Below are 26,266 nucleotides of genomic sequence, written 5' to 3'. Positions count from 1 at the left end.
AAAGACGTGATTCATTGTGGTATCTCACACAAGCCTTCTCAGACTGTGACTCTTGTCTACAGTGTCTTTTTCTCAACTAACATTTTTGCTCTTTCCCTTATTCTTTTTCACATGACAGGGTCATGCATCCACTCAAACACTCAATGAATGAACAAGTTAAATTTAAAATTAAATTGATTAAATTTAAATTAAATGTATGCATTTAGCAGACACTTTTATCCAAAGCGACTTACAGTTCATTCAGGCTATCAATTTTTACCTATCATATCGTTTAATTCATTGTATTGCTTGCCATTTGATTGTTATATTTTATTTTTTAATTTACTGAGTGAAAATAGTTTCAAATTGAATACTTTTCAGTGTATATTAAAGAGAACAGTTACAATTATTTTGTTAACTTTTGTATTCCAAAAAAGGAAAAAATCATATGAGTCTAGAATAACCCAAGGGTGAATAAATGATGACAGAATTGGCATCTATTAAACTATTCCTGTAATATTCTTAAGATTCCCTCTGTTTCACCTCTAAGTGGAAGTCTTCGGGTTCTTTGTGTCCCGGCTGTTAATCAATTATGTAAATTAAATTATGTGGCCCACAGAACCCTTTATGTAACACCCCCAATGACTGTTTGCAGACATGATTAAAAGCTCAGGTTAAATAGCTATGCTAGAGAACAAATTGTTTTCAGCTCACTATATGTACACAATAAATCTTAGTGTGTTTACAGTCGTGTGTTTGTATGAGTTAGGGAGCTTTTTCGGCAGTTCACTCAAGCCCACATCCAAGAGTTTAACATATTGTGCTCAAAAGTATACATTCAGAAACCGCTGGTTGCAAACATCTACACCAAGCCTCTGCATTTTCCAAAACAGAGTGTGTGTTCGCTTTCTCACACTCTGGCCCACAGACAGGAAACTGTATTCACGGCTTGGCAGGAAGCCACCGTCCAATCACAGCGCAGGGCTTGTTGCTATGTGAGTTTGGAGTCTGCCCTCGCTGAACTGAGAGGAAAGTTTAGTGAGATGAATCTAAGGGGTAAAGGTTCCTCATGCATGTGTCGAGGTGATTTTTATTGTTGTCTAGAAAAACAAGACTTAACTGCAGATTTCTCGACAGAGAAGTGGGACAAGGCAGGAACTTTGTTGCAGACAGCATCCGTTCAAAGGTCAAAAACAGAAGTAAAGACAACATTTCACCTCCCATGAGAAAAAAAAGCCAAGTCAATAGTTGCCAGGCATTTGAATTTGTGTAGGATTTAGCGTACAGGGTGAATTGGTGAAAAGAAGTCATGGAGAGAGTTCAGAAGGCTGAATGGATAAAGTCTCTTTGTATTTACAACAGAGAACAAAGACGCCATGGCAGCCCATGAAAAAAAAAAAAAAAAAACTGCCCTGACAATTACAACACACACACTAGCTCTGTCCCAAAATTTATTGAACTGCCTACCTGCAGTCATTTAGGATATTCCATAGAACATCATTATTTTAGCTTCTAGGATTTTGAACCAATTCTAAAGCAGCAGTCCCTTAATGCAAGAGTACAAAAAACAAAAGAAACATCTAAAATAGTTGACAGACAAGTATATTTCATTCAATGCAAAGTTTTTCTAAGTAAAAATGTGCTGTTTAAGTTAAAGGGATAGTTCAAAAATTTAATTTTGGTTATTATTTACGCGCATTTACTTTCTCTACTCCTTGGAACATACAAGAAGATATTTTGAGAACTGTCTGAAGCATTTTTGTCCATAAAATGGAAGTCAATAGCTACCAAAACGGTTTGGTCACCAACTTCTTTTGTGTTTTCTACAGAAGAAAATGGTGGAAAGGGTGTGTAAATGACGACAGAATTGTCATTCTTTGTGTATCATGCTGTTAGCTTAGCAATGTGCTAAAATTGTTTTGGAGTCAGTGAGGAGTCTAGTTTTCTGTGTTTTTTAAGTGAGGAGTGCTATTTGTGTGACACACAGAATAAAGAATTACAAATCAGTCACTTATGAGGTTCATGCTGCCTTTGAAGGTAGCTGTGTGTGTAGGCAGTAGACAGCAAGGCAGCTTACTAGGGTTTATAAAAAAAGCTGCTCTGTTTCTGCTGTGCGGTACATCATGGTGTGGTTGGCTTCTATTCATGGCCTGTTATAGGAGGTAATTATAGGGATGCATTTAGATCAGCCAGAGAAGTTGACCTATCTGTCTGCTGTCTACCATCTTGTCTTTCTTTCTCTTTCCATTTCTGTCTGATCATTTGCCTACTGGATCAGCCAAAATGTTCCATGATGCGACCTGATCTTTTTTTGTACATGTACCACAATATCTCACTAAAGCATGTTACCCAAAATCAAAATAGGCTTGGTTTAAAACAGAAGATTTAAGTTTTTACTATTTTACATTTTGGCGAATTTGTGACTAAGTCATATCAGTTAGTACAATCTCAATCGTATGTTTTTGTACAGTCTTTCCATGGACAAGTCAGCCCCAACAATGTAAATTCCACATCAATATGTTCATTGTGTCATACCATCCTTGTTCATGATGCTATTACAGTAAACATGGCAATGTATGGCTGAAAAGTACAGCCATAGTTTTTATCATAGCTGTGGGTTTTTAGGAAATGATTTTTGTGTAACCTTTGCCCTTCAGATCCTGGCATCCAGACTCATAGAAGGCCCCCACTGTCTCAATACCTGTCTGAGTACATTGAGAACATTTAATAGCAATGGACTTCAAATTACTTCATTTAAAATGTTCTTTTATGTCTTAAGGTCAGTGAAGTCCAAAGCAATGCCACTTTGTGCCAGTCAGATCAGTGCCAGCGTCCTTTAACCTCTCCCATGGGTGACACACACTGCAGTACTCATCTGTTCTCCACTCACACTAAACTGACATCATCCTCTTCTCCTGTCCCCTCCCTGCCTTTCTCCCCTCTACATGATGGATTCCCCTCTCTCTGTTCTTGTGTTCTTGCCAAGAAATGCAGTAATAGCTAAAGTCACTCGCATCACTGAGACATTTAGAAAGACAAATTAGTATGAAGGGTCTGTTCTGCTTTATAAGAACTACATCCCTCAGAGAATGAAGATGCCATGTGCTGCAAAGACCAAATGCTCAAATCTCAGAGTTTGATGTGATACTGTGTCCTAGACCAAAGCTTTATAAATCCCATACGAATGGACCTAAATGTCCTAGGATGTAAATTAGGCATTTACACTCATTTTATTGAAATTACATCTCTGAAATGACTTTGATACTTTCTGAAATGCATCACTTTATGAAAACCAAATAGATTGAAAGTAGATTGAAAGATTGAAATTTCTATCAATAGATAGAAATCCAAATTGTATTTCATGTTCTTTCAAAAAGACCGGCTTTGAGAAATGCATAGTAAGAAAATCAGTACACACACAGTGTTGCTTTATGTGTGTGTGTAGCTGTTTTAGAGTGTTTGTGATCATGTGTATTACCTAATCGGGCACTGAACTCCACTTAACCCCCACCAATGTGTCCTGACAAGATAAATGTAGACTCTTAACCCCCCAAAACTCAGCTGTGCCAGCCAACACCTCTCACCTCTCTAAATGTGTTTATGCGTGTGTGTAATGTCTGGGTGCCTGTGTGTTTTTATTTATGCATCTTTGTGAATTTCTGTATATATTTGTGCACTTTTTTTTCAATTCAATTCAATTCAGGTTTATTTGTATAGCACTATATACAATACAAATCGTTACAAAGCAACTTTACAGAAAATTATGTTTCTATATTTAGTAGTAGCTTATAAGTGGTGACTGTCAGTTTGTGCACGTATGACAGGATTTGTAGAAAAATTTATACAAGTCGTAGTCAGCCAGATGATGAACATTATTAATATTATTAATAATTAATAATTATTATATGATGCAGTCACACTTGTAGCAATATTTGTTAGTTCTGTTGTTGATTCAGGGTTAGCATCATCTCTTCTCAGGTGTTCTGGATCCAGACTGGAGCTTGTGTAAATCATAGTTAAACATAAATTCTTCATACAGATCATTTTTATGCAGGAAGGTGCTCAATTGAGCAGACACAACTTTTTCTAAAATTTTAGACATAAATGGAAGATTTGAAATAGGCCTATAATTTGCCAGTTCACTAGGATCTAGTTTTGGTTTCTTAATAAGAGGCTTGATAACCGCCAGCTTGAATGGTTTTGGGACGTGACCTAAAGATAACGACGAGTTAATGATATTGAGAAGCGGTTCTTCGGCTACAGGTAACAGCTCTTTTAGTAATTTAGTGGGTACGAGATCTAATAAACATGTTGTTGGTTTAGATACAGTGATAAGTTTATTTAGCTCTTCCTGTCCTATATTTGTAAAGCACTGCAGTTTATCTTTGGGTGCGATGGATGAAACTGAAGTGTTAGACACTGTTGAACTACATTCTAGGGCTGCAACTAACGATTATTTTGATAATCGATTAATCTGTCGATTATTTTTACAATTAATCGATTAATCGGTTTATGTACTTATATTTTAGTTTTTTCCATTTTTTTCCCCAAGTAAATTATTAATAAATGGTCTTTATCATTCAGCATAGATTTAAGAGATTTTAACCATTTTGCACTGTCATATCCTCATCAAAAATATACCTGGAGTTGTTTTATTGTGTTAGTAATCCTTTGTCGAACTCTTCTGCAATCAGAACACTGACCCATACTCTAGCAAATTTCACAAGGAGATTTCAAATAATGTTTTCACCATGGCAGTCCTTAGAGCTCCTAAAGTAGTTTAACATCCCGAACAAAGCTTATTAAGGAATCTTTCAGAACATATTTTCACGAAGAATAAGGATAAAACAGAATAAAATTGCAGTGCATTGTATTTTATTATTTACTGGGAAACAGCTTTCTAGCTTTTGCTGTGAAATTGTAAACAATCCTTCAAAAAAAAGTGCCAATGGCATGAAACCTGAATGGAACTCACAATTTAAAGTAAAATCCATCAGAAGGTTGTCCAGAAAAAAAAATAGGACACACACAAAAAACCTGCTCTGTGAAAAAGAGCAGTGAATACTTAGAAAAAAAAGTGCATTTCAAATATCTACATTTACCTCTCTCATTCAGTCATAATTAGGCTGCACGGCTTTGAACTGGCAAACGACAAACTGATCACAGAACATGTTTGTAAAGCTTTAAATGTTAACTGTTAAAAAGCAATGTTCTCAGCTTTTACGACTAAACATTTGCAAACAACATTGTACTGGAGAATCTGCACAAATGAAAGTCTTAGGGGCCGTTCACAAATCGCGCCTAGAAACGCGTGGAAAACGCTAGGCGCACCGCTTTCTCCTTCTTTCCAAAGCGCTCGCGCAGAAGCGCCCCTGAGGCGTCTGCCTTTGCTAAGCAACCATGACGTGCTCTCTTCTTCGCTTGCAAAAAAATCGCTTGCAGTAGCTCTGCTACTAAATTTATTTAAAAATGGAAATCCATATACAACTATGATCAGCTGTTCCTTTCATCTTGACTGAGCTTCTAACGTTGTTACGGGAAAGGATGAAGCTGATTGGTTAGTTCTTGTCACATGACCCGCGGTGCGGTTGCGGCATTCTGAAAAGTTTAAATGTTTTTAACTCGATGCGGTGCGGTGTTGGAAATAACGAACTTGAGCACGCAAAAGACGCGATATGTGAACGTCCCCTTAAACAGTGCAGTAGTGCAGAGTTTACAGGTTACTCTTCTTTTTTAAAGGCTCAATGTAAAGTACTCCCACATCACGCTGAATGCTGCAGACATAGACATCATATGATGTCTATGGCTGCAGAGACGCTGCTCGGGAAGCACGTGACATAAAACAAGGCCAGCTATTGGCTATTCGCTACTTCTCCTGTTGTACTGGCTGAGTAAAACCTCCGGTGGCTCATTACTGCCACACTTTGGTCACCGCAGATTTGAAATATGCACGAAATGAGCCGCTTACGGCAAATAAAAGTTATTTAGCAACGAATCGATGACTAAATTAGTTGACAACTATTTTAATAATCGATTTTAATCGATTAAATCGATTCGTTGTTTCAGCTCTACTACATTCGCTATTGTATTTCTAATGTTATCTATTTTATCAGTGAAGAAATTCATAAAGTCATTACTATTTAACGTTGGTGGAATATTTGAATCCGGTGGCGTCTGGTAATTTGTTAATTTAGCCACTGTGCTAAATAAAAAATGTGGATATGCTCTGCCCTAGCAGTTTTTAGAGCCTGTCTATAGCTGGACATACTGTATTTTCCATGCAATTTTAAAAACTTCCAAGTTAGTTTTTCTCCATTTGCGTTCAAGACTACGAGTTACTTTCTTGAGAGAGTGAGTATTACTGTTATACCATGGCACAGTACGTTTTTCTCTAACCTTTTTCAATTTGATGGGGGCAACAGCTTCTAATGTATTAGAGAAAATAGTGCCCATGTTGTCAGTAATTTCGTCTAATTCATGTGTATTTTTGGGTACAAATAGCAGTTGAGATAGATCAGGCAGGTTATTTGCGAATCTGTCTTTGGTGGCTGGAACAATAGTTCTGCCCAGACGGTAACGCTGAGACATATAGTTAATATCAGTTATATGCAGCATGCACGATACAAGGAAATGGTCTGTAATATCATCACATTGAGGTACGATATCTATAGCAGTAAGATCGATTCTATGCGATATAATTAAATCTAGTGTATGATAAAAATGATGAGTGGGCCTGGTGACATTTTGCTTGACTCCAAAAGAGTTTATTAGGTCAGTAAAAGCAAGTCCTAATGCATCATTTGTATTATCAACGTGAATATTAAAATCTCCCATCATTTTTCTTAAAAAAAAAAAAAAAAAAGGATCAGGACCAGATTTGGGCCAGGGGCAGTATTGGGGTATGTTACATTATATATATATATATATATATATATATATATATATATATATATATATATATATATATATATTCCAAATTTTTGACCAGTAGTATATCCCAATAATAATAATAAAATGTGTTATTTTGTTAAAAATGTAATTACTTTAGCATGTTACTGGTGACGCACCATCCCCCAGCACAGGACAGAGCAAAGGTCGTGATCCCTGTGTCCACAACAGCCCATTGATGAGTGATGCCACCCCGATTTAGAACGCCCTACTTGTGTACGAAAGACCTTGGCTGTGGATGTCACAGAGACCTGCAGCAAGCATCGTGACCTGCTGCCTGTGAATCTGTCTCTGGCAGCAGAAAAAGTGCTGTGTACTTGTTCTGTTGTGTGTTTTTGAGTCCTACAGTACCAAAGTTAAGCCTCTCACAGCTGAGAGAGATTAGATTTGCTGCAGGCAAAACTCGATGAAACCAATAAATGGTGCAATTATATTAATTAGGCAAAAGCGAGTGGTGTTTTTAGGTCATTGGGACATGTGTGTTGGTGTATAGATCCTAGTTTGAGTCACGTGATTTTTTTACACACACACACACACACACACACACACACACACATATATATGCAAAAGGCTCCCTAAATTCCACGACTTTCTAACATTTATAGATAGAGAATATACCTGTGTAATGTAAGTTATGCACTGAGGAAAACCGCACATCTCAAACACATTAAACTGCTCATAGCCTCTGTGTCAGCAGCACAGCAGAACATTTGACGGGGCGAGCCACTTTAAACTGTACATGTTATAACATAACATGTTATGTTAACTACATCTTACCAGTTATTTAAAGCATGCATCATATTTAGGACAATTTGGATTTTGCAGTTTCCCTGCAGCAGCTCACTATATGTCCTCTGCTATTATTCAGATGTGCTTGTATCAAACTACTGCATATCAATATAGGCAGTATGCTTCATACCATATCGCCTATTAAAATTTATATCAATATATCATACAAACTCGATATACAGCCCAGACCTATTATGTAGATGTACTGTAATCACAGCTCAAAGTTTCCTCCCCAGTTCTCTCAGAAAACATGGGTAAATCAAAGGAAAAATATTGAAAAAAACATTTCTCTTGTGCGTGTGCATGCAAGTAATTAAAAAAAAATTATTAACATTGTGGAGGAAACAACAGAAAAGCTCCTCTCCCTGGTGTTTCCTCATGTTTCTTAACTATGGACTGTGCATAGCAAATACAACTTAAAAAGTGAAGGAACATTTTTTTTTGTCACCTGTAATGGACACATTTCACATGTTAGCTAATAATTTCTTTATGACAGAAAGATAGTCCCCTTTTATCTCCCTCTTGGACTCTTGTCAGTCATCAGGATTGCAGTGACGGGTAATGAGACATGAAATCGTCTTTATAATTACAGAAAACTGATCACTCTGAACCCAGCTGCCATTAAGAGAAACTTCAGTACAGCAGAAAATTCCCAGAAATCTTTTTCTCCTATGCTGCCGCTGGTTATATAAATGTACAGCTTAACTCTCTCCCACAGTGGCGGGTTAATCTACAGCAGGAGGAACCAGGCAAGCACCCACAATGTCGTATGATTACGCAGAGGTCGAGAAGACTTGCTGTAAATGTGGATCAAGTCTGGTGTTTCTATAAGATACGTTATGGTGTTCTGTCCTCATTAATTTGTGGTGTGCAGTTAGTAGTTCTGTTGTTTTGCCTGTTTTATCTCATACCATGGAAAACAGTATTGCTCTAGCTGTCTTGGAAAAGAAAAACTGTACTGTACTAAAAAAACCTGTACTGTATTGAACTGAAATACTTTAGAATTCACAACTCAAAAATTCATCCCTAGTTATTAAAATTAAACCGCAAAAACTTCTTCTTAGAGTTCTTTAACATATAACCACCCATATTTACATATCAGTGCAAAACGTGCCCATGGAGACTCTTTCGCAGAATTATGTTGCATTGCTTTTTGCATGTTTCACAACACTTTCAAGGGGTAACCTCCAGAGAGTTACGCGAAAAAGTTTAAAAGGAAATTAAATGTTTAGTGAGTGGCGCTACAAACTTAAGTCCAGCGGCAGCTCCGGTGGGAGACACCGATGTAATATAAATGATTCAAACAAAAAGTAAACCGCGTTTACCTCACGAACTGGGTCAACACGAGTAATAATAATACATTTGACAGGAATACTGTGTCTCTGGTTGGGTTTGAATGAAGAGAAGGAACATGTTTTCTCGTGCTCATCTGGTGTGTGTGTTTACCTGGTATTCGCTATACATCATGGGGACAAAATGTCCCCACAAGGACAGTACCAGTAATTTCTGACATTGTAGGGACATTGTTTAGCCTCCTTGAGGAAAACTGCTTATAAATCACACAGAGTTAAGTTTTTTGAAAATCAAAAAATGCTGAAAGCTTTGTGTCAGGGTTAGGGTAAAGGGATATAAAATACTGTTTTTACAGTATAAAAACCATTACACCTATAGAATGTCCCCATGAAACATGGAAACCATTGTGTTTGTGCATGTATGTTAATGTCCAGTTGCATTCTCTCATATTTCCACTTGTACACACACTCTAATAATGCTAGTGCATTAGCGCCAAACACACATGCTGCTGCTCACTCAAACTCTGTGGCATCTGAGGGTAAAAATGCTGAAATGCAACAAGCACATGTGAGAAAATCTCCAGGTCACGAACGAGTTTTTGTGTATGGTAGGACAGGTCTAAACCTAGCCAGATCACTGAAGTACTCAGAAGTGATCTACAGGATACACTCTAAGACCGAGAACGCTTTTAGGACAGCTTGGACATTGCGGTGACTCAAAGGTAAAAAAAAAAACGATATAAATATTGTTCAGTTTCTTGCACAGACCGATCGGTTTGTGTCATTACACATCAGTGTATCATCATGAGCCATAGGGTTTGATTTGGTTTGGTTTGCGTATGTTTTTTGACTCTCAAAGCCGTGATTCCCATTCACTTCCATTATATGACTGACAGACTGCAACAGTTTGAGTTTAAAATCTTTGTTTGTGTTCTACTGAAGAAACAAAGTCACCTACATCTTGGATGCCCTGGGGGTAAGCAGATAAACATCAAATTAAAATTTTGGGGGAACTATCCTATTTTTTGTTTTGTTTGTTTTTTTCGATGTTTTCCAGTCACATTAGTCTGACTGATTTTAGACCATTTTGTATGATTGCATGAGAGAGAATAAGTTCAGGCAGTTCATAACAAGAAAGAAATCTATGGGGTGCTGGCATTTTGTTCTTCCTTTGTGTTGTATTTTTCTGCCTCTCGTTTGCTCCTCCTCCCTGTCTGAACCCAGTGTTCTGTCTCTCCTCCCCTGCTGAAACATTACCTTTAACCTACATGGGGGAAATACTCTGTCTCTGTCTTTCTCTCCCTTTTTACTCCTTCGATTCAGCTGGCAGTTTCAACCCCCTTCTTTTTCGCTCTGCTGTCTGTGGTTTCTCCTCTTGCAGTTAGCACGTGGGAGGAATTCCCTGTAAGAATGTGTGTACACGCACACATCTGGAAATGCATACTGCAACAGCCAGCCAGTGCAGTAAAAAACAGTCCTGACAAATAAACCTCCCACTAAACAACTCAAGAAGCCTTGCGATTATTCAGGCTCTTATAAGATTGTGTTTATGTAATGCTGATGAGCTTATATGTAAACATGGCAGGAATAAACAGGAACAAACATCATTATCTGCTGTCATGGTATTGCCAGCATAGTCTCTATGCAGAGATTTGGCTCTTTGTTTGACAAATTCACGCGAGATTAACCATCAGCTGTTTTCTGGTGGTGACGCTAGCCCTGCACGTGGCTTTTCTCCACCTTCTGTGCCGCTTGGTGATTGGCAGGGAAGATTTACGCGAAGAAAAAGGTGGCTAGAACACCAAGAGAAGGATGATGTCATATGGGTACTAAACATAATGTCCCTTCCCTCACTTTAGATCTTCGAGCCTTTTTTCCTTTGAACATTTAACTAAGTATTTTAAAAGTGATTCGTATTTTAATGGATAAAAAAAATAAAAGTACCTACCTACTTGTAATCATATTGTGATTTTATTTTATTTCACTAAAATAAGATTTTATTTGTCAGAGATGTCCACAATGCTAAGGATCTGACAAATCTGTTTATGGCCATTACTAAATAAGATGCCATTATTTATGAACTGACATACTTTAACTTGATATTTGGGGTGAAAGAAATCAAAATGTGTATTGGAAATTGTGGTGGTGTTCATGCACTCCCCGTTAAGATACCCTTAGTAAAAGAGCAAGTATAAAACTGGCCCTAGTCATATGGGCATTTTGTGAAGCTTTTGGTAAACTATGCTTTTAATTTCATGAATAAATTCCGATATATAAAAGAAAATGTTTATTTTTGTATTTTTGCAAAAGTAGGAAAGAGAATATATTAGTTTCACAAAAGTGGGTCATAGAACAGTTCTTCACAGTGTGTTGTTGTTTTCCTGGTCTAACAGTCCATCAGCTGTTCGGTGTCTCCACCCAATGGTTTTTCAGGATAGTAATTGGGTTACATAGGATTGTTTTTTTCCCACAATTAAACCAAAGTGTGTGTATTCACATTGTGAAAACCAGCTGACATATTCAGTCTAAAAGTATCATCCCTATGGAGCTGGAAAAAAAGGTTCATTCATGCATGCTTAGCCGGACACCATAAGAACCATGTTGTAAAATGTGGTTTCCAAGCCACTGACAAATTGGAGTAATGAAACGATTCCTGAAATAGACTTGAATGCATCAGAATTGTTTTGATACAACCCTACCAAAAAGAGAGTCGGTAGGCTCTTTCTCTTTGCAGAGCTGTGTGTACTCAACCTGTGATATGATTTGATGTAATTTCAGTAGAATACTGTTTTGGTTCACAAACATAAAAACACACATTTAGATGATAAGAGAGAGAGAGAGAAAGAAGGCTGTGCAGTCATGGATGGGATACTTTCTGTTGTCCTGGGAGAACAATAACCCCTTTGGCTGGATATAACGGACATCAAATCCCATGTAGACATTTTGTTTGTAGCTCAAAGCTGTGGGGAAACCTACGCTCATGAATCTTAGTTCTATTTGGACTCACCTGCACCTCTGGGTGGATGGAATGATTATTTTTAATTGGAATGATTAAGTTAATTATTAAATGTTATAGTTATTATGAGTCCTAATTTGAATTGTCGTCTTTACTGTTTAGACACATACACAATAAGGTTGGTATTCAAACAGGTTGTGGGTGTCAAATCCAGCTGTGTTTTGAAATTTCTGACTCGGAATCTGGTGTGTCGAATTTAACAAGTGTTTCTACATTCCATTTCAATCAAGACAGCTGGTTTCTAATTAAGTTGTTGATCAGGTATGTTTTGCTGCTGGAGAATATGCTGGTGAATGCGTGTTTGCATAGCCCAGTTTTCAGAGATTGTTTGCTACGGATAAACAGTGTTATCTTCTCAGGAACTGTGAAACTGGCTATATGTTTGTACGAAAACAGAAGTTAAATCTCCGACTTAATGTTTCAGTAACTATTGGTTATAAAGCACTTGAAATCAAATTGGAAATTTTGTGAGTTTCTAGTCCATGTTTATTAGCTTTGAGGCTAATCAATAGCCTTCAGGATTTATATGCTAATGGAATAAAAAAAAAAAAGTGATGTCAACTATGGACAACTCGGTATGTCCCAACCCAAGGAAAGAAAAAAGTCTTAAAGTGTGTCTTATAAGGAACAAAAAGCGATTTTCAGGATAATCCGATAATCCCGATGTGAGAGTGTGTTACTCCGAGAGGATATACAAGCAGCAATCTTAGTAATGTCATTCCGAGTTTTTTGAATGAATAAATGGCAACATGTCAGTAACTCATTTGATGTCTTGCCTCTTGTCTTTTTAGAAGCAGCAGAGGAATTTTTTGAGTATGATGCTGAGGAGTTCCTGGTTTTCCTCACACTCCTGATCACAGAAGGACGGACACCAGAATGTTCCGTAAAGGGGCGGACAGAGGGTGTTCACTGCCCACCTGCCCAATCTGCTATGCCTGTCCTTAAGAAACATGAATGCAGTGACAAAATACCACAGGTGGGTTACACCTTTTTTATTAAAGGGGTGGTTAATCAGCTTTTTCAAAGGCACGATTGTGTTTATGGGGTCCAGTGTAACTTGTGTTCATGTCTAATTTAAAAAAATATATATTATTTTCACATATTTTACCTTTATTCTACACCACTGTTTCCGTTCTCGTCAATATGGTCTGTTGACTTCCTGGTTCTATGAAGCCCCTCCCTCAGAAATATGCAGTCGGGCTCAGATTGGTTAGCTGGCCCAGTGTGTCGTGATTTGCTAATTGCCTAGTGCATGTTGTCAGAAAACGCCACGCCCCCTTACCATTACAGGTAGTTGCATGTTCCCAGGGGCAGGGTTTATGTAAACGTCGAGGTTAGTGATATCACAAACCCAAATAGAAGATCCCTGTAGTCACTATTTTTTTTTTGTAGTCCTTGTATCTCCCTTTGCATTGAACTTTGAGCATCATAATTTTGCAAATGTTGTTTATGCTCTAACAGCAACTTAGTTAAAGTTAAAAAAGTTAAATCATAACAAACCACCCTTTAAGCCAAAGAGGGGCACCTAGTTACATTTCACACTTTGTAAGAGTAAAATTCAGTGTCAGTAAGCAGTAAATTATGTCCTTATGTTGTTTTCAACAGCTGTATACCTATTTATTTCTGTTCTTTATTAATGGGGACAGACAGGAGTTTCTGTTTGGAAACCTGTTTGAAAACAGTCAGAATGTTTGCTCATGACAAAGAAATAGCACACTTCACCTATAGGTTATGAATCACGGGTTGTTGTGCATAATATTTATATTATTATGCATCTTAAAGTCACTAGCACTATGTCAAAACCAGTTATAGTTCGGACAGTGTAATATAGTAAACGGTAAAAACCTTTTCACCAATGCAGTGTCGTCAGGCAAGAAAAACAAGGTCAGAGGTCATGTTACTATGGCGCAATCACATCCCCATCATGATTGAGGTGATGCTGCTTCCTGACTGTTGCTATAGCGATGAAGGCCCGACCACAGACTGCACAGACCTAAATGATCCAGCAATAAAGCAAGATGCACTCTTACTAGAGAGATGGACTTTACAGCCAGTGCCCAGACAGTAAGACTTGCTCTTCACAGTACTTCCAATACACATTCTTTCCCACAGGTCTAGGGAGATTTAACAAACTTGGTGTTTTTTTGTAGGAGTGGAGATCGATTTATTGAGGAGAAAACCTTGCTGTTGGCTGTGCGTTCCTATGTGTTTTTCTCGCAGCTCAGCGCATGGCTCAGTGCCTCTCACGGACTTGTACCTAGAAACATCCTATACAGGTAACATACTCCACACAAACACTTTCAAGGGTTGGAAAAATGTATGACATTTATTCTAAATGGATAAATGTGAAGCTATATTGCATTTTGGTAGGATCCTAGGTAGGATTCTCACGAGGCGTGTTTTGTAGCACACCACGGTATGGTGATGATTCCATGGAATTTAATGAAAACGTAAACTGATAAATTATGTAAAAATGCTATGTAAATGTTTTGTAAAACCTTCCAGAAGATTTTATATATGCCTTTCAGGAGACTATAGGAATGTATCAGTTAGAAGAGAAAGAAAGTCAAGGGAATGAAGAGAGAAAGGAAGAAAGACAGAAAGTCATACCTTGCATGCATTGTATCATTCAAATCATTGCAGCAGTTTACATAAGAATGGATTTATTGAAAATCGCATTTGCTGTATTTTGCAGAATAAGTGCAGCTGATGAAGAACTAATCTGGAACTTCTCACAAACACCCTCTGAACATGCTTTCCCTGTCCCGAACATGTCCCATAGTGTCGCTCTCAAAGTGCGGGTTCAGTCTCTGCCTCGCCAGCCCAAATATCCCGTACTCAAATGTAGCATCCACTCAGATATAGCTTTTTTGGGAAAGAGAAGTCTGGAGCGTGGAGAGGGTAGAAACCATCCTGAAGAGAATCGCAGTTCCCTCCGTCTGCCAGGATCTCCACTCTTCTCCAGGCCTCTTCGCCCTTCTCCACCTCCCCACAGCCCTCTGAACACCCGTAAATGCCCCCCTCGCCCTGAGTCCCCTCTTCCAGCAGGCAAAGCCGTCAAGTGGCTGTACTCTCGGCTGAATGGCAGTGTGGACACCCCCCGATTAGAGGTGTATAACTCTTGTACGGATGGGGCAGAGAGCCCAAAGGCTTCAAGTGTGGAGACACCAATTCGTAGTTTTAAATCACTCTCTATTACCGACCCTTTAGTTACCCCCAGCCCAAGTCCCAGCTCCATCTCAGGTGAAACCAACCCCCTCATTGGCTCCCTACTTCAGGAGAGACAGGAAGTCATTGCCCGCATTGCTCAGCGATTGAATTTGTGTGACCCCACAGCTCCCCATCTCCCTGAAGCTCTCTTCACTTCTCAAGAACCGCCAGGACACAAAACAACGTGGAACTCATCACAGGATAAGGAGCGCTTTAAGAAATCCAAAGAGCCCCTCTTCCCTGTCCCACAGCATCAAAACCACAATGGAACTACTCCAGAAATCCCTGAGAGGAGCCGGTCTTCTCTCTTCGAAACCCCCTTGAGCCCTAGAAGCAGAACACGGCTGGATAATGTTGACCGTGAGTCAAAAACTTCCCCAAAACTCTCGACGTGTAGACGCCTGGTGCTCAGTGACCAGTCCGCTGAGGGTTCTCTTATTGCTGATGCAGTAAACGACATCTCAAGGTTGATTCAGGAGCGACTGCAACATTCCTACAGTCTCCTGAATGGCACCTATAAATTGAAGACCTCTCAAACCGAACAGGTTGACAAAAATAACAGAGCGCAGACAAATGGCTTTGTATCATCAAGCCATGAGAAGTCTTCAAGTGCACCCAATGGTGAGGCAAGCACAGATCCTCATATTTCTCAAGCAACAAAATTTTGCAGATCTCCTGACTCTAGTCGCATTAATCGAGACTGTTCCCCTAGACCACAAAATGTGGCCAGTTTAAAACTTGAAGACCACAGCGTCACAAAATCACAGCCTTCAATGGCAAGTAATAACCAACAGTACGCCACTAGAGAGTCCTGGACCTCCTTGAAAAACGACTCTAGCCATACAAGCTCTCCTCAGGAGAATGGCCTGATCCTGACTGGATACCTCCAGCCCTTCAAGACCCAAGAAGCAAACCATGAAAATGGAGCTAAAAGGGATTTCTGGGATGGGCCTACTTCTCCCGAAAGGGATGAAAACCAGGAGCCCTGGTCTTCTCGCTCTAGCTCACCAGCCAACCTTACTTGCAACACCTCCAGTCCTTCCCCTGCCCAGAGCAATCATACTGTGAGTTGATATGTCTCTCTTAAAGTGCATTTTTTTATGTGTAAATGAACTAAGTTCAAGTGGGTTTATAGGATTACATTTGAATTTCTCCTCTCTGTCTTTTTATTAACAGAAACGCCACCCCTCCCCTCTGAAGCCATGCAGTAACTGGAAGAAACAGAATCGCCACTCCATAGATGGAACCGCAACAAAAGCCTTCCACCCCTGCACAGGCCTACCTCTCCTCTCCAGCCCAGTAAGAGTATAGATCCCTCTGTCTCTCTTCAACACAGAGATTGTAGCACAGCATCTTTCTGAAAGGACCCCAGAGGCTTTGTCTGTGACTCATCTACTCTTACATCTGAATCACTTCTTGTTTGTCTCAGATGCTGTCCACAGAGTATCTATGCCTCCCAGAGGAGACACTAATGAAGTCTTATGGGCATAGACCTACTATAATAATATCTTGCAACTTTTTATTAATACTTTCCATTAATATTCTTAGTAAATTAAGCCATGAGTGTTTTCAAATCATACCGATGGCAGCCCTGTGGAGTTCTGATTCGTACCGTATGACTCAGGCTCTTCACTGTGTGGGAGTTTGGTGCTGTTACTCCACACGAGTGCTGCTCTTGTTCTTTAGAGATCCACTCAAATGTAATTCTCACTCTTTCTATTGGTTTTCATTAAATGTTACAAACAACTGATCTGTTTTGATCAGCATTTTCTGCCAGACATGACCAGACTAAAAAAAGGTACTATTTACTGTTTTTGTTTGTTTCGTTTATTATGTACAAAATTCCTGTCTCCAGTCAGATTAGGTTAGGTTTTATCATTAAGGAATTATAGTGCGCGAGCACACACACACACACATATACACACACACACACACACACACACACACACACACTATTTTCTGGTTTACAGGACCTTAAAGTTCTTGCATATATTAAATATACAAGGTATATTTAAACAATAAAGAGGGAGAATAAGAGATAATTATTAAAAGAAACGTATATGCAATTGTAAATTGGGACAGTATGTTATAATAGCACAAATATGTAATGCACATTGTGCAGTTGGTCACAAGCTTGTAAGACAAAGATGTAAATGTGTTCATCAGCTTCCTCCTTTTTCCCCTCAGGTTCCTCAAAGAAAAACCCAGACAGGATATTTTGATTTAGATACGTCTCTGATTCATTGCAGAGGTTTGCCATGGGCTCCCAATAAGAGGTAAGACTTTTCCTGCTGTATTGCCATTGTTCCATATTTCACTGTGCCATTTCCTTTAATGGGGCTTTCCTACATACACTGCCATCTGCTGTGCACACATACACTAGAGTTATCCCTAAAGCTACACACTACCCAAAATGGCTGACTGAACTTTGCGTGTGTGTCTGTGGGTTTGCAGGATTTTGAAAAGATTACATGACTGTGATGAGTCTCAGCATCAGATCCTCAGTGCCAGTGCTCCACCAGCCAACCTCAGCCTGTTGGGAAACTTTGAGGTAGATTAACAAATCATTTCACCCACACACACACCATTAGTGAACAATACTTTGTGTCAACACCCTCTTTATTCATTTGGCCTAATAGTTTTGTCTTTTATCCTGCCCACACATTTACCATATGCCTCTAAAATGTATAAAATTTCCATGTCATGAATGACTGAATGTTAAAACTAGACTTGTTCGTAGACCGGTGGCCTGTTTCATAAAACAAGTTTACCAAATAAGCCAGGCTTATTTCAGTCAGTGTCAGCTGACAGTAAGTCAGACTAGCTGAAATAAGCCAGGCTCATTTGGGAAACTTGTTTTATGAAACAGGCCCCTGGTGATAATTTCGATCTGACTAGATTGATGGATGGATGGATGGATGTTTTGTTGTGTTTATTTGTGTGTGTTTGTCTAGGAGTGTGTTCTGAATTATCGTTTGGAGCCCTTGGGTACAGTCGAGGGTTTCACAGCAGAGGTCGGTGCCAGCGGGACTTTCTGCCCCAGTCACATGACCTTACCTGTTGACGTGTCATTCTACAGCGTCTCTGATGATAACGCACCTTCCCCCTACATGGTAATGACCCAAGCTGAGTTACTTGCATATTTTGTGTATTGTCATAGGTATGTTAGATTTGTGAAGTTTCAATCATTTTTTCTCCCCTTTCTGTGGTTAGTACAGCTGTTTAAATACAGAAACATGATACAAATCTCCTATAATGTTATTATCAATTGTAACATTATTTAAAAGGCGTCATCTTCATTGAATTCTCCTGCTTTTCTTCAGGGCGTCATAAACTTGGAGTCTCTCGGTAAGAGGGGATATCGAGTACCTCCTTCAGGAACCATTCAAGTGGTAAGATTCAACATATTATTAAAAAACAACAACAACACATAATTATGGTCATAACACACTTTTTACAAATGAGTAATAGCTCCTCAATAGTGTGTGTAATAACCAGACTGCACTGTGAGAACAAAGGAGAATGTCGACCATTAAAATAGTTTACAGATGCGCCCTCTACTGGTGAATGCTTTGGAATCACATTATAGAAGAATAGTAAGAAATCAGTCACTTATTAACCTTTTCGGTGTAGTTATTTCAAAAGCTGTCTAAATTATAACACAAATCTTTATACATCATAACATAAATGTTGTCAATACATGTGCTTGCTTTAAAGTCTTTGTTTTGCGCAAGTCATGAACAAATCGCTGTGATTTACTGGTTTTAATGAATGATTTGTTTAATGGTTTTCCGCCCACGATTATTAGCATCAGTTTCTGATGAAATGCTCACTGCCTGTAACTTTAAAAGTGGATTTGCGCTTGTTTTCTCTGTTCTGGATTTTGTAGCTCTGACGCTTAGCGGATGTTTTGTCTCCTGTCTGTGTGTTAGACCTTATTTAACCCCAATAAGACCGTGGTGAAGATGTTTGTGGTGATGTATGATCTGAGAAAAATGCCCACCAGCCATCAGACATTCCTGCGGCAGAGAACCTTCTCAGTCCCAGTCAAACGCGAGTTCAACGGACATAACAACAAAAAGCCGTCCCCACTGAGTCAAGGACGAACTCTCCGCTACCTCGTCCATCTGAGGTCAGTTCCATGGCATGAAGCTGATCACCATGAGTCCTCACTCCACTATTTGATTCAGGCATGCAGGGCTTAAATACTCATTGTTTGCTTTGGTCCAGACCACATTTGCTTAGCAGGGAGTTTGTGGCCCCGACATGCCTATTCATAAATATGTATACTTATATTAATCAGCCCCCAGAAGTTGCCTGAAAAGGTGTGTGAAAATGCAGTGCTCTTTTGAAGTCCTTATTAAATCAGGTCTTCTCATTTGGCAACCATTTTGGTAGTCATGAAAGCATGGCTTTTATCTACTTGAGTAAGGAATGAATACTCCAAAGCTGTCAGGTTTATTTTTTTATTTTCAAATCAACGCACTGATATTTTCGCCACTGAAGACCGATTAACGGAAAAACTTAGAAAAACAAAGATGTTTACATGTAGAAAAAACAAGTACACATGAGGTAAGTATATATTATAGTATATTGGAATGAAATGTTGTCTGATGGTGATATTTAGTCAAAAAGTGCTTGAAGTTACAGTACATGTGAAATAAGTGCTTTTGAGTTTGACACAGACCCCTTTTGTGCCCCTTTTGAATGGAGCTACAAAGGATTCAAGTTTCTGAGCCATCAAACGCCCCCTTGAGGAAGACAAGGAAACTGTTATGGTTTAAACATTACCAAAACATATCTGATCAGTTGTTTTAGTGACTCATATTAGTGACTCTTATTAACTGTTTGTTCTCTCTCTCTCTCTCTCTCTCTCTCTCTCTCTCTCTCTCTCTCTCTCTCTCTCTCAGGTTCCAGAGCTCCAAATCTGGAAAGATCTACCTCCATCGGGACATTCGGCTCCTTTTCTCCCGTAAATCCATGGAAGTGGACAGTGGTGCTGCGTATGAGCTGAAGTCTTTCACAGAGTCACCTGCCGACCCCCCTTTCTCTCCCAGATGCTAATTTAATCTAGTTTAGTCAAGCCTATACTGATTTTAATCCAGCATAGGGGCTTACTAAATAGAAATCTGTCATCTGCTTGTATGGGAATTAAAAATAGAGAAGCCCACTAATGCACACAAACACACACACACATGCACAGAAGGACTGCCCCTTTCCTAAAAATACACACCAATGAATCGTCAGTACTTCAACATTGTTAGGTTTTAAACAGTAGATGGTTGAGTTTTCATTTAGGCTTATTTCCAGACGTTCGGCATGCTGTGAGCAAACGTGTTGGAATTTTGTTGGGAATGAAATCCACTGACCTCTGTTTTTTTTGTTTTTTTTTTACAAAATTCAAGTTAATAACTACAAGGATGTTTGAAGAGCACTGTGTTTTTCCACCACAACTGGAAGAAAATGAGTTTTGTTCAATTACTTCTTTCTTTGTACTGTTACCAAACCACTTTAATCGGAAGTGTTGCAATAGAAAAACAAATATCTAACTAGCTTAGTGTTTACATATTTACTTTTTTTTGTCTTCATTTATTTAATATTTAAATTGAACTTTCAATTTACTGCACATGTGATGCCTGTTGTGCAAAACATTATGATGTAGTGCAAGAAATGTTTCAATCATACCATGTATTTTTGTCTTTCAGATTCAGATCTTAAATAAAAGATTTATATATTATATCTATAAAATTACCTTTAAACATGCATATGTTTGTACTCATGCTTGTGTGTGTGTGTGTGTGTGTGTGTGTGTGTACAAATTCAAAATGATTTCTGTAAGGATGTGGGTGTGTATATAAAAACAACAAACATTTATGCAATGTCCCCATTTAGATAGCTGAGCAAATCTGTGTGTGTGTTTGTGTGTTATGAATTGCTGTTTGTGAAAGTAATGATTTGTAAAATCCAAATCATTCAATTATGTGTAGTAAATATAAAAACTTGAATCTGGATCATACAACATTTGTTTTGGATTCTTGAATCACTCGACTGATGAAATAACGCTGCACAGTATGCTGTGGTCTTATACCTTTACCCAGATGAGTCGTGAATCTAAAAGGCATCTGTAAGATGCTGCTTTTCAGTAAATCACATGACCTATGAGAAACTGCAGGAGGATGAAAAAGTCAAAAAAGGGGCATTGAAGTGAAAATGAAAGAAGTGAAACATCACCAAACATTTTAAAATGAATACTTTTAAATTAATATGTATGTATTCATTTAATCCCATCCCACCACAATCAAAGAGTGTTCAAAATCATAAGAAACTGTGGCAGGTGTCAATCTAAAATCGCATTTCCTACCTTATTTGTAAATTAAATGAATTCTCCGATCCGTCTTTGTGAACACCTGATCTTTGCATAGAAGCTGCCGGATGTCTTCAGCTAGTGCAGCATCCACATCTCAGTAGACATCAAAGCAAGGCCACTCAAGCGCTGTTGTCCTGTAGCATTGTGTTCAAATGTCTCCATCCTTTTCAGTGCAGAAAATGTTCTTTCTACTGATGCAGTAGATGGCACTGTTTGAAAACTCACAGGGTTTGTCCAGTTGCTTCTACAAAGGCCAGTGGAACCATGAACAAGGTCAACTCAGAGAAGTTGCAAGTCCAGAAGATGCATATAATATGTTCATCTCACTGTGCAAAGGAGCATGATTTAAATAAAGGCTGTACATTTCTTTCAAAGAGTTTAATGCAGTGTCTAGAAAGGTTTTATCATACTCAACAATTTTAGAAAAAATCAGCAGGCTAAGAAATGCCAATTTCTCCAGGGAGGAAAGTATCTTCTGCATATGCAATTTAATGGTGTCTAAAATGGTGAAAAACATTTCTCTTTGGCAGTGTTGACTAAAGGAGATGCATAGTTCAATCGCTTTGGTGCAGCTTTGGGAAATTGGCTCTTTACGATGTTATCCAAGGCCTGACTAAACTTGGCTGAGGTTGTGAAGGAGGCTAGGCCATTCAAACTGAAAAAAATATATATATACATATATATATATATATTGCAGCCTTTCAAATTGCTGCAATCTTGATAAAACATTAAATGAGCACAGCAATGCACAAAACTTGCACAGGGGTATTGTTCCAGAACGTTTGCATACAAGCCTTTGTTCACCTTGGATCGGCCATCGTATGTTTGGCTGATGAGCTTGAAGCCACATTCCATCCCCACTATGACAGAAAAAACATGTTGTGCTAATGAAGTGGCAGATTGGTCAATACTAACATCAGAAAATCAACAAGCTCCACATAATTCCCACGGCTGTCAGAGTTTTCTCCTTCTGAATCCCCCCAAAATGCCTTTTTCTGTGTACCAAGGTAGTTGACAACATCTATTAGCCTTTTCAGTACATCCCTGTTCTTTTTAACACGTTTGATGTGTTGCTCTGTTGCTGTTCAGACACCTTTGTTCACCTAGGTCTATGCATGCACTGCCAAATGTTTTAAGTTTTAACTAAACTTTGAATATGTGTAGGTGCACGCTCATGTTTTATCATGGCAATATGCAAATGATTTAGATTATAGTACCTGGTTTTAATCCAGGGGATTTTCTTGTAATATCCAAAAAGCAAACAAGGCTTCTTGTTTGAAACTTTCTTTCCCACCCATCCTTCCTTCACATTTGTTCCTTATACTTCTCTTTACCCATCCTTCCATTCACCCAGCTCACTCAGAATGGTCAATTGCAAAATGTAATGTTCTACATGAATGCAAGTAACATTCACAGTCATGTTTGGAATCATTTGAAATGTCTCAGTGCAACTGGTACAATGGTCTCATTCTTATAAGTAGTAAAGAAAAAGGTAATAAAGATTATAAAAGTTTAGAGATATTCTGTTCACTGTAAAAGGTGTGCTGTTTCTAAATGTCTTTCATGCAAATTATCATTTGTCCCCAAAAGGTGTAAACTCTCCATCTCTAGGTCTCGATCAATGCAAATTTCAATTGTTAGTTCCTGCCTCCATTTGGAGGATGTTTTGTCTTGGTCTGTGTACTTAAGGAAAAGTTGCAAAAGACTTCCATTGCAAGATGAGCCCACAGTGTAGAGTGTTTTCATTACACTTCTTTCGGAAGTCAGGTATGCATCTTTTACTAATAGATTTTCCTTTGAGAATTTGATGTCTTGTATTGATTATCTCTGAATAAACTATGAAGTTGGCATAATACATGTTTGCCTGACTAATAATAAAATGTTACATTTGCTATTATTGTTACTTACTGTAATACAGTTCGGAAAGATGATGGACAAGGAAGTCAGGGGTGGCGAACAAAGGCTCTTTATTAACTCTTTATTTGTAAGTTTACAAAAGTAAACTGCGGCTCGGCGCTCTGCCTTCACACATCTATTTCCACACACACACTGCTCAGCTCTGGCTCTCTCAACGAACCCCCTTCACCGGTCTGCTCGGCGCTTATAACTCCTCTCTCCCCAATCACTGGAATTACAAAAAGGTGTTAATCATTAATCATTTGACCTCCTTATTAACGCTCGTCCCCACATTCTTTCTCCCGCTGCAGCTTTTTCGGCTTCCCACGCCCACCTCGCCACATACCCCCACCGCCCGACTCAGGCCGGGGAGCACTCCGGCCTGCAGCAGCCCCCCCCCCCCCCATTCCTGGAGAGGAAGTCGGCCACCGCCATCTGGGCCCCCGGCCTGTGGATCACCTTGAATTTAAAAGGCTGTAAAGCGAGATACCAACGGGTGATCCGCGCGTTGGTATCCTTCATGCGGTGGAGCCACTGGAGGGGCGCGTGGTCCGAACAGAGGGTGAATTCCCGTCCCAGGAGGTAATAGCGTAGGGTGAGGACAGCCCACCGAATGGCTAAACATTCTTTTTCAATGGTGCTGTATCTAGTCTCTCTCTTTGAGAGCTTTCGACTTAGATACAACACCGGCCGCTCCTCTCCTGCGACCACCTGAGACAGGACTGCACCCAGCCCCCTGTCCGACGGGTCCGTCTGCAACAAAAATGGGAGATTAAAGTTAGGAGAGTGAAAGAGCGGCCCGCCGCACAGGGCAGCCTGTACCTTGGTTAGGGCCTGTTGGCACGTCTCCGTCCACTGGACCGGATCTGGTGCTTCCTTTTTGGTGAGATCACTCAGCGGGCTGGTGAGCTCCGAATATTTAGGAATAAACCTTCTATAATATCCCGCCAGCCCCAGGAACTGTCTCACTTCCTTTTTGGTCTTGGGGCTTGGGCAAGCTGCAATTGCTGCTGTCTTGTCAATTTGGGGACGCACCTGCCCATGCCCCAAGTGGAAGCCCAGATACCGTACCTCCACCCGCCCAATTGCACACTTCCGTGGGTTCGCCGTGAGTCCAGCCGCCCTTAAGGACCTCAGGACCGCACGCAGATGTTCCATATGCTGCTGCCAATCATTACTGTGTATAATGATGTCGTCGAGATAGGCAGCGGCGTACGCGCAATGGGGCCGGAGAATTTTGTCCATAAGACGCTGAAAGGGAGACAAATTGGTGCAACCCAAACGGCGTGGTGAAGGCCATTTGTTCTTTGGATAATGGCGACAAGGGGATCTGCCAATACCCTTTTGTTAAATCCAGTGTCGAATAAAAGCGAGCCGAACCTAACCGATCAAGCAGCTCGTCAACTCGGGGCATTGGATAAGCGTCGAATTTCGACACTGCATTCACCTTTCTATAATCAACACAGAAACGGACCGAGCCGTCGGTTTTAGGGACTAAAACTATCGGGCTCGCCCAGTCGCTATGCGATTCTTCTATTACTCCCAACTCTAGCATGGCCATTAATTCATCTTGAACCACCTTTTTTTTGTGTTCCGGTAAACGATAGGGGCGGCTGCACGCCACTTCGGCCTGGAGCAAATTCTCCATCGACAGCCGCCCCAGAGTGTGAAGTTTTGCTCGAAGGTCCATGACATACTGAATTTTACTACGGCTGTTTGAAGGCCCCTCCTCCCAAGCCTCCCTAATGACGTCAAGCACCCCGCGGGGCTGACGACCATAGAGAAGCTCGAATGGGGAAAACCCTGTGGAGGCTTGTGGAACCTAATTTTTGGCGTCCTCCTTAACGAACTTACGAAACATGGATTTCAATGTGCGATTAAATCGTTCCACCAAGCCATCTGTTTGTGGGTGATAGACGCTGGTGCAAATCGATTTAATGCCCAGTAGCTCGTATAGCTCGCTTACTGTACGTGACATAAACACTGTGCCCTGGTCTGTGAGGATCTCTTTGGGGATCCCCACTCGGGAGATCACTCGAAACAGTGCGTCCGCCACACTCTTTGCAGAGATGCTTCTGGATATCGTGTTGCATAGTCCACGAGAACTAATGCAAAACGATGCCCGCGTGCTGAGCGTTCTAATGGCCCGATGAGGTCCATACCAATTCTCTCGAAGGGGACCTCCATCAGTGGTAAGGGACGCAATGGCGCTTTAGAAGAGGCCGGCGGATTTACCAGCTGACTTTCCCGACACCCCGCACACCACCGGCGGCTGTGCTCGTGAATACCCGGCCAAAAAAAATGGGCCATGAGCCGCTCACGAGTCTTTGCTTCCCCCAAGTGGCCTGCCATGGGACTACAGTGAGCCGCCTGGAAAAGCATTTCCCGACGGCTTTTTGGGACTAATAACTGGGTTATATTCCTTTTTGACTGGGTATCTTGGGTCACTCGATACAACCTATCCTTTATCATGGAAAAATAAGGAAAAGAGAGCGGTTGATCAGGCTGGAGAAGCCGTCCGTCGATGGTGCGGACCCGGTCATACGCGTTTTTAAGCGTCTCATCACGAGACTGCTCCAGCGGAAAGTCATCTAGCTCAGGGGACATGAAGTCCGCCCTCGCTCTCGTTTCCTCTGAGTCAGCCTATGAAGGTCCCGCAACTGCATCGCCAGCCTGCGCCACCGCTTCTCTGTTTCCCTGCCCTGTCTCCCAAGAAGCATCCGCACACAAAAGGTGCCTAAGGTGGGAATTAACCGCCACCTTCATTCT

At 40.1% G+C, this 26,266-nt stretch overlaps 1 protein-coding gene across 1 annotated transcript in view; it reads left to right on the top strand.

Annotated features, from left to right (window-relative positions):
• LOC132155955 (atos homolog protein A-like) overlaps positions 1 to 20,997 on the top strand; it is a 31,523-nt gene extending 10,526 nt beyond the window's left edge. The window contains exons 2-12 of the mRNA XM_059564746.1: positions 12,816 to 13,000; positions 13,886 to 14,088; positions 14,175 to 14,300; positions 14,720 to 16,298; positions 16,411 to 16,533; positions 17,422 to 17,510; positions 17,689 to 17,785; positions 18,189 to 18,347; positions 18,558 to 18,626; positions 19,167 to 19,366; positions 20,145 to 20,997. Of these exons, the coding sequence (XP_059420729.1) occupies positions 12,816 to 13,000; positions 13,886 to 14,088; positions 14,175 to 14,300; positions 14,720 to 16,298; positions 16,411 to 16,533; positions 17,422 to 17,510; positions 17,689 to 17,785; positions 18,189 to 18,347; positions 18,558 to 18,626; positions 19,167 to 19,366; positions 20,145 to 20,298 (2,984 nt within the window). The 3' untranslated portion in view covers positions 20,299 to 20,997. The remainder of the gene's footprint in view (positions 1 to 12,815; positions 13,001 to 13,885; positions 14,089 to 14,174; positions 14,301 to 14,719; positions 16,299 to 16,410; positions 16,534 to 17,421; positions 17,511 to 17,688; positions 17,786 to 18,188; positions 18,348 to 18,557; positions 18,627 to 19,166; positions 19,367 to 20,144) is intronic.
• Positions 20,998 to 26,266: the final 5,269 nt, after the last annotated feature.

Source organism: Carassius carassius, chromosome 13 (assembly GCF_963082965.1).
Source record: "Carassius carassius chromosome 13, fCarCar2.1, whole genome shotgun sequence".
In the NCBI taxonomy this organism is placed as follows: Eukaryota; Metazoa; Chordata; class Actinopteri; order Cypriniformes; family Cyprinidae; genus Carassius; species Carassius carassius.
Note: the sequence above shows the minus strand (reverse complement) of the source record. Positions and strands in the feature narration are given on the sequence as shown.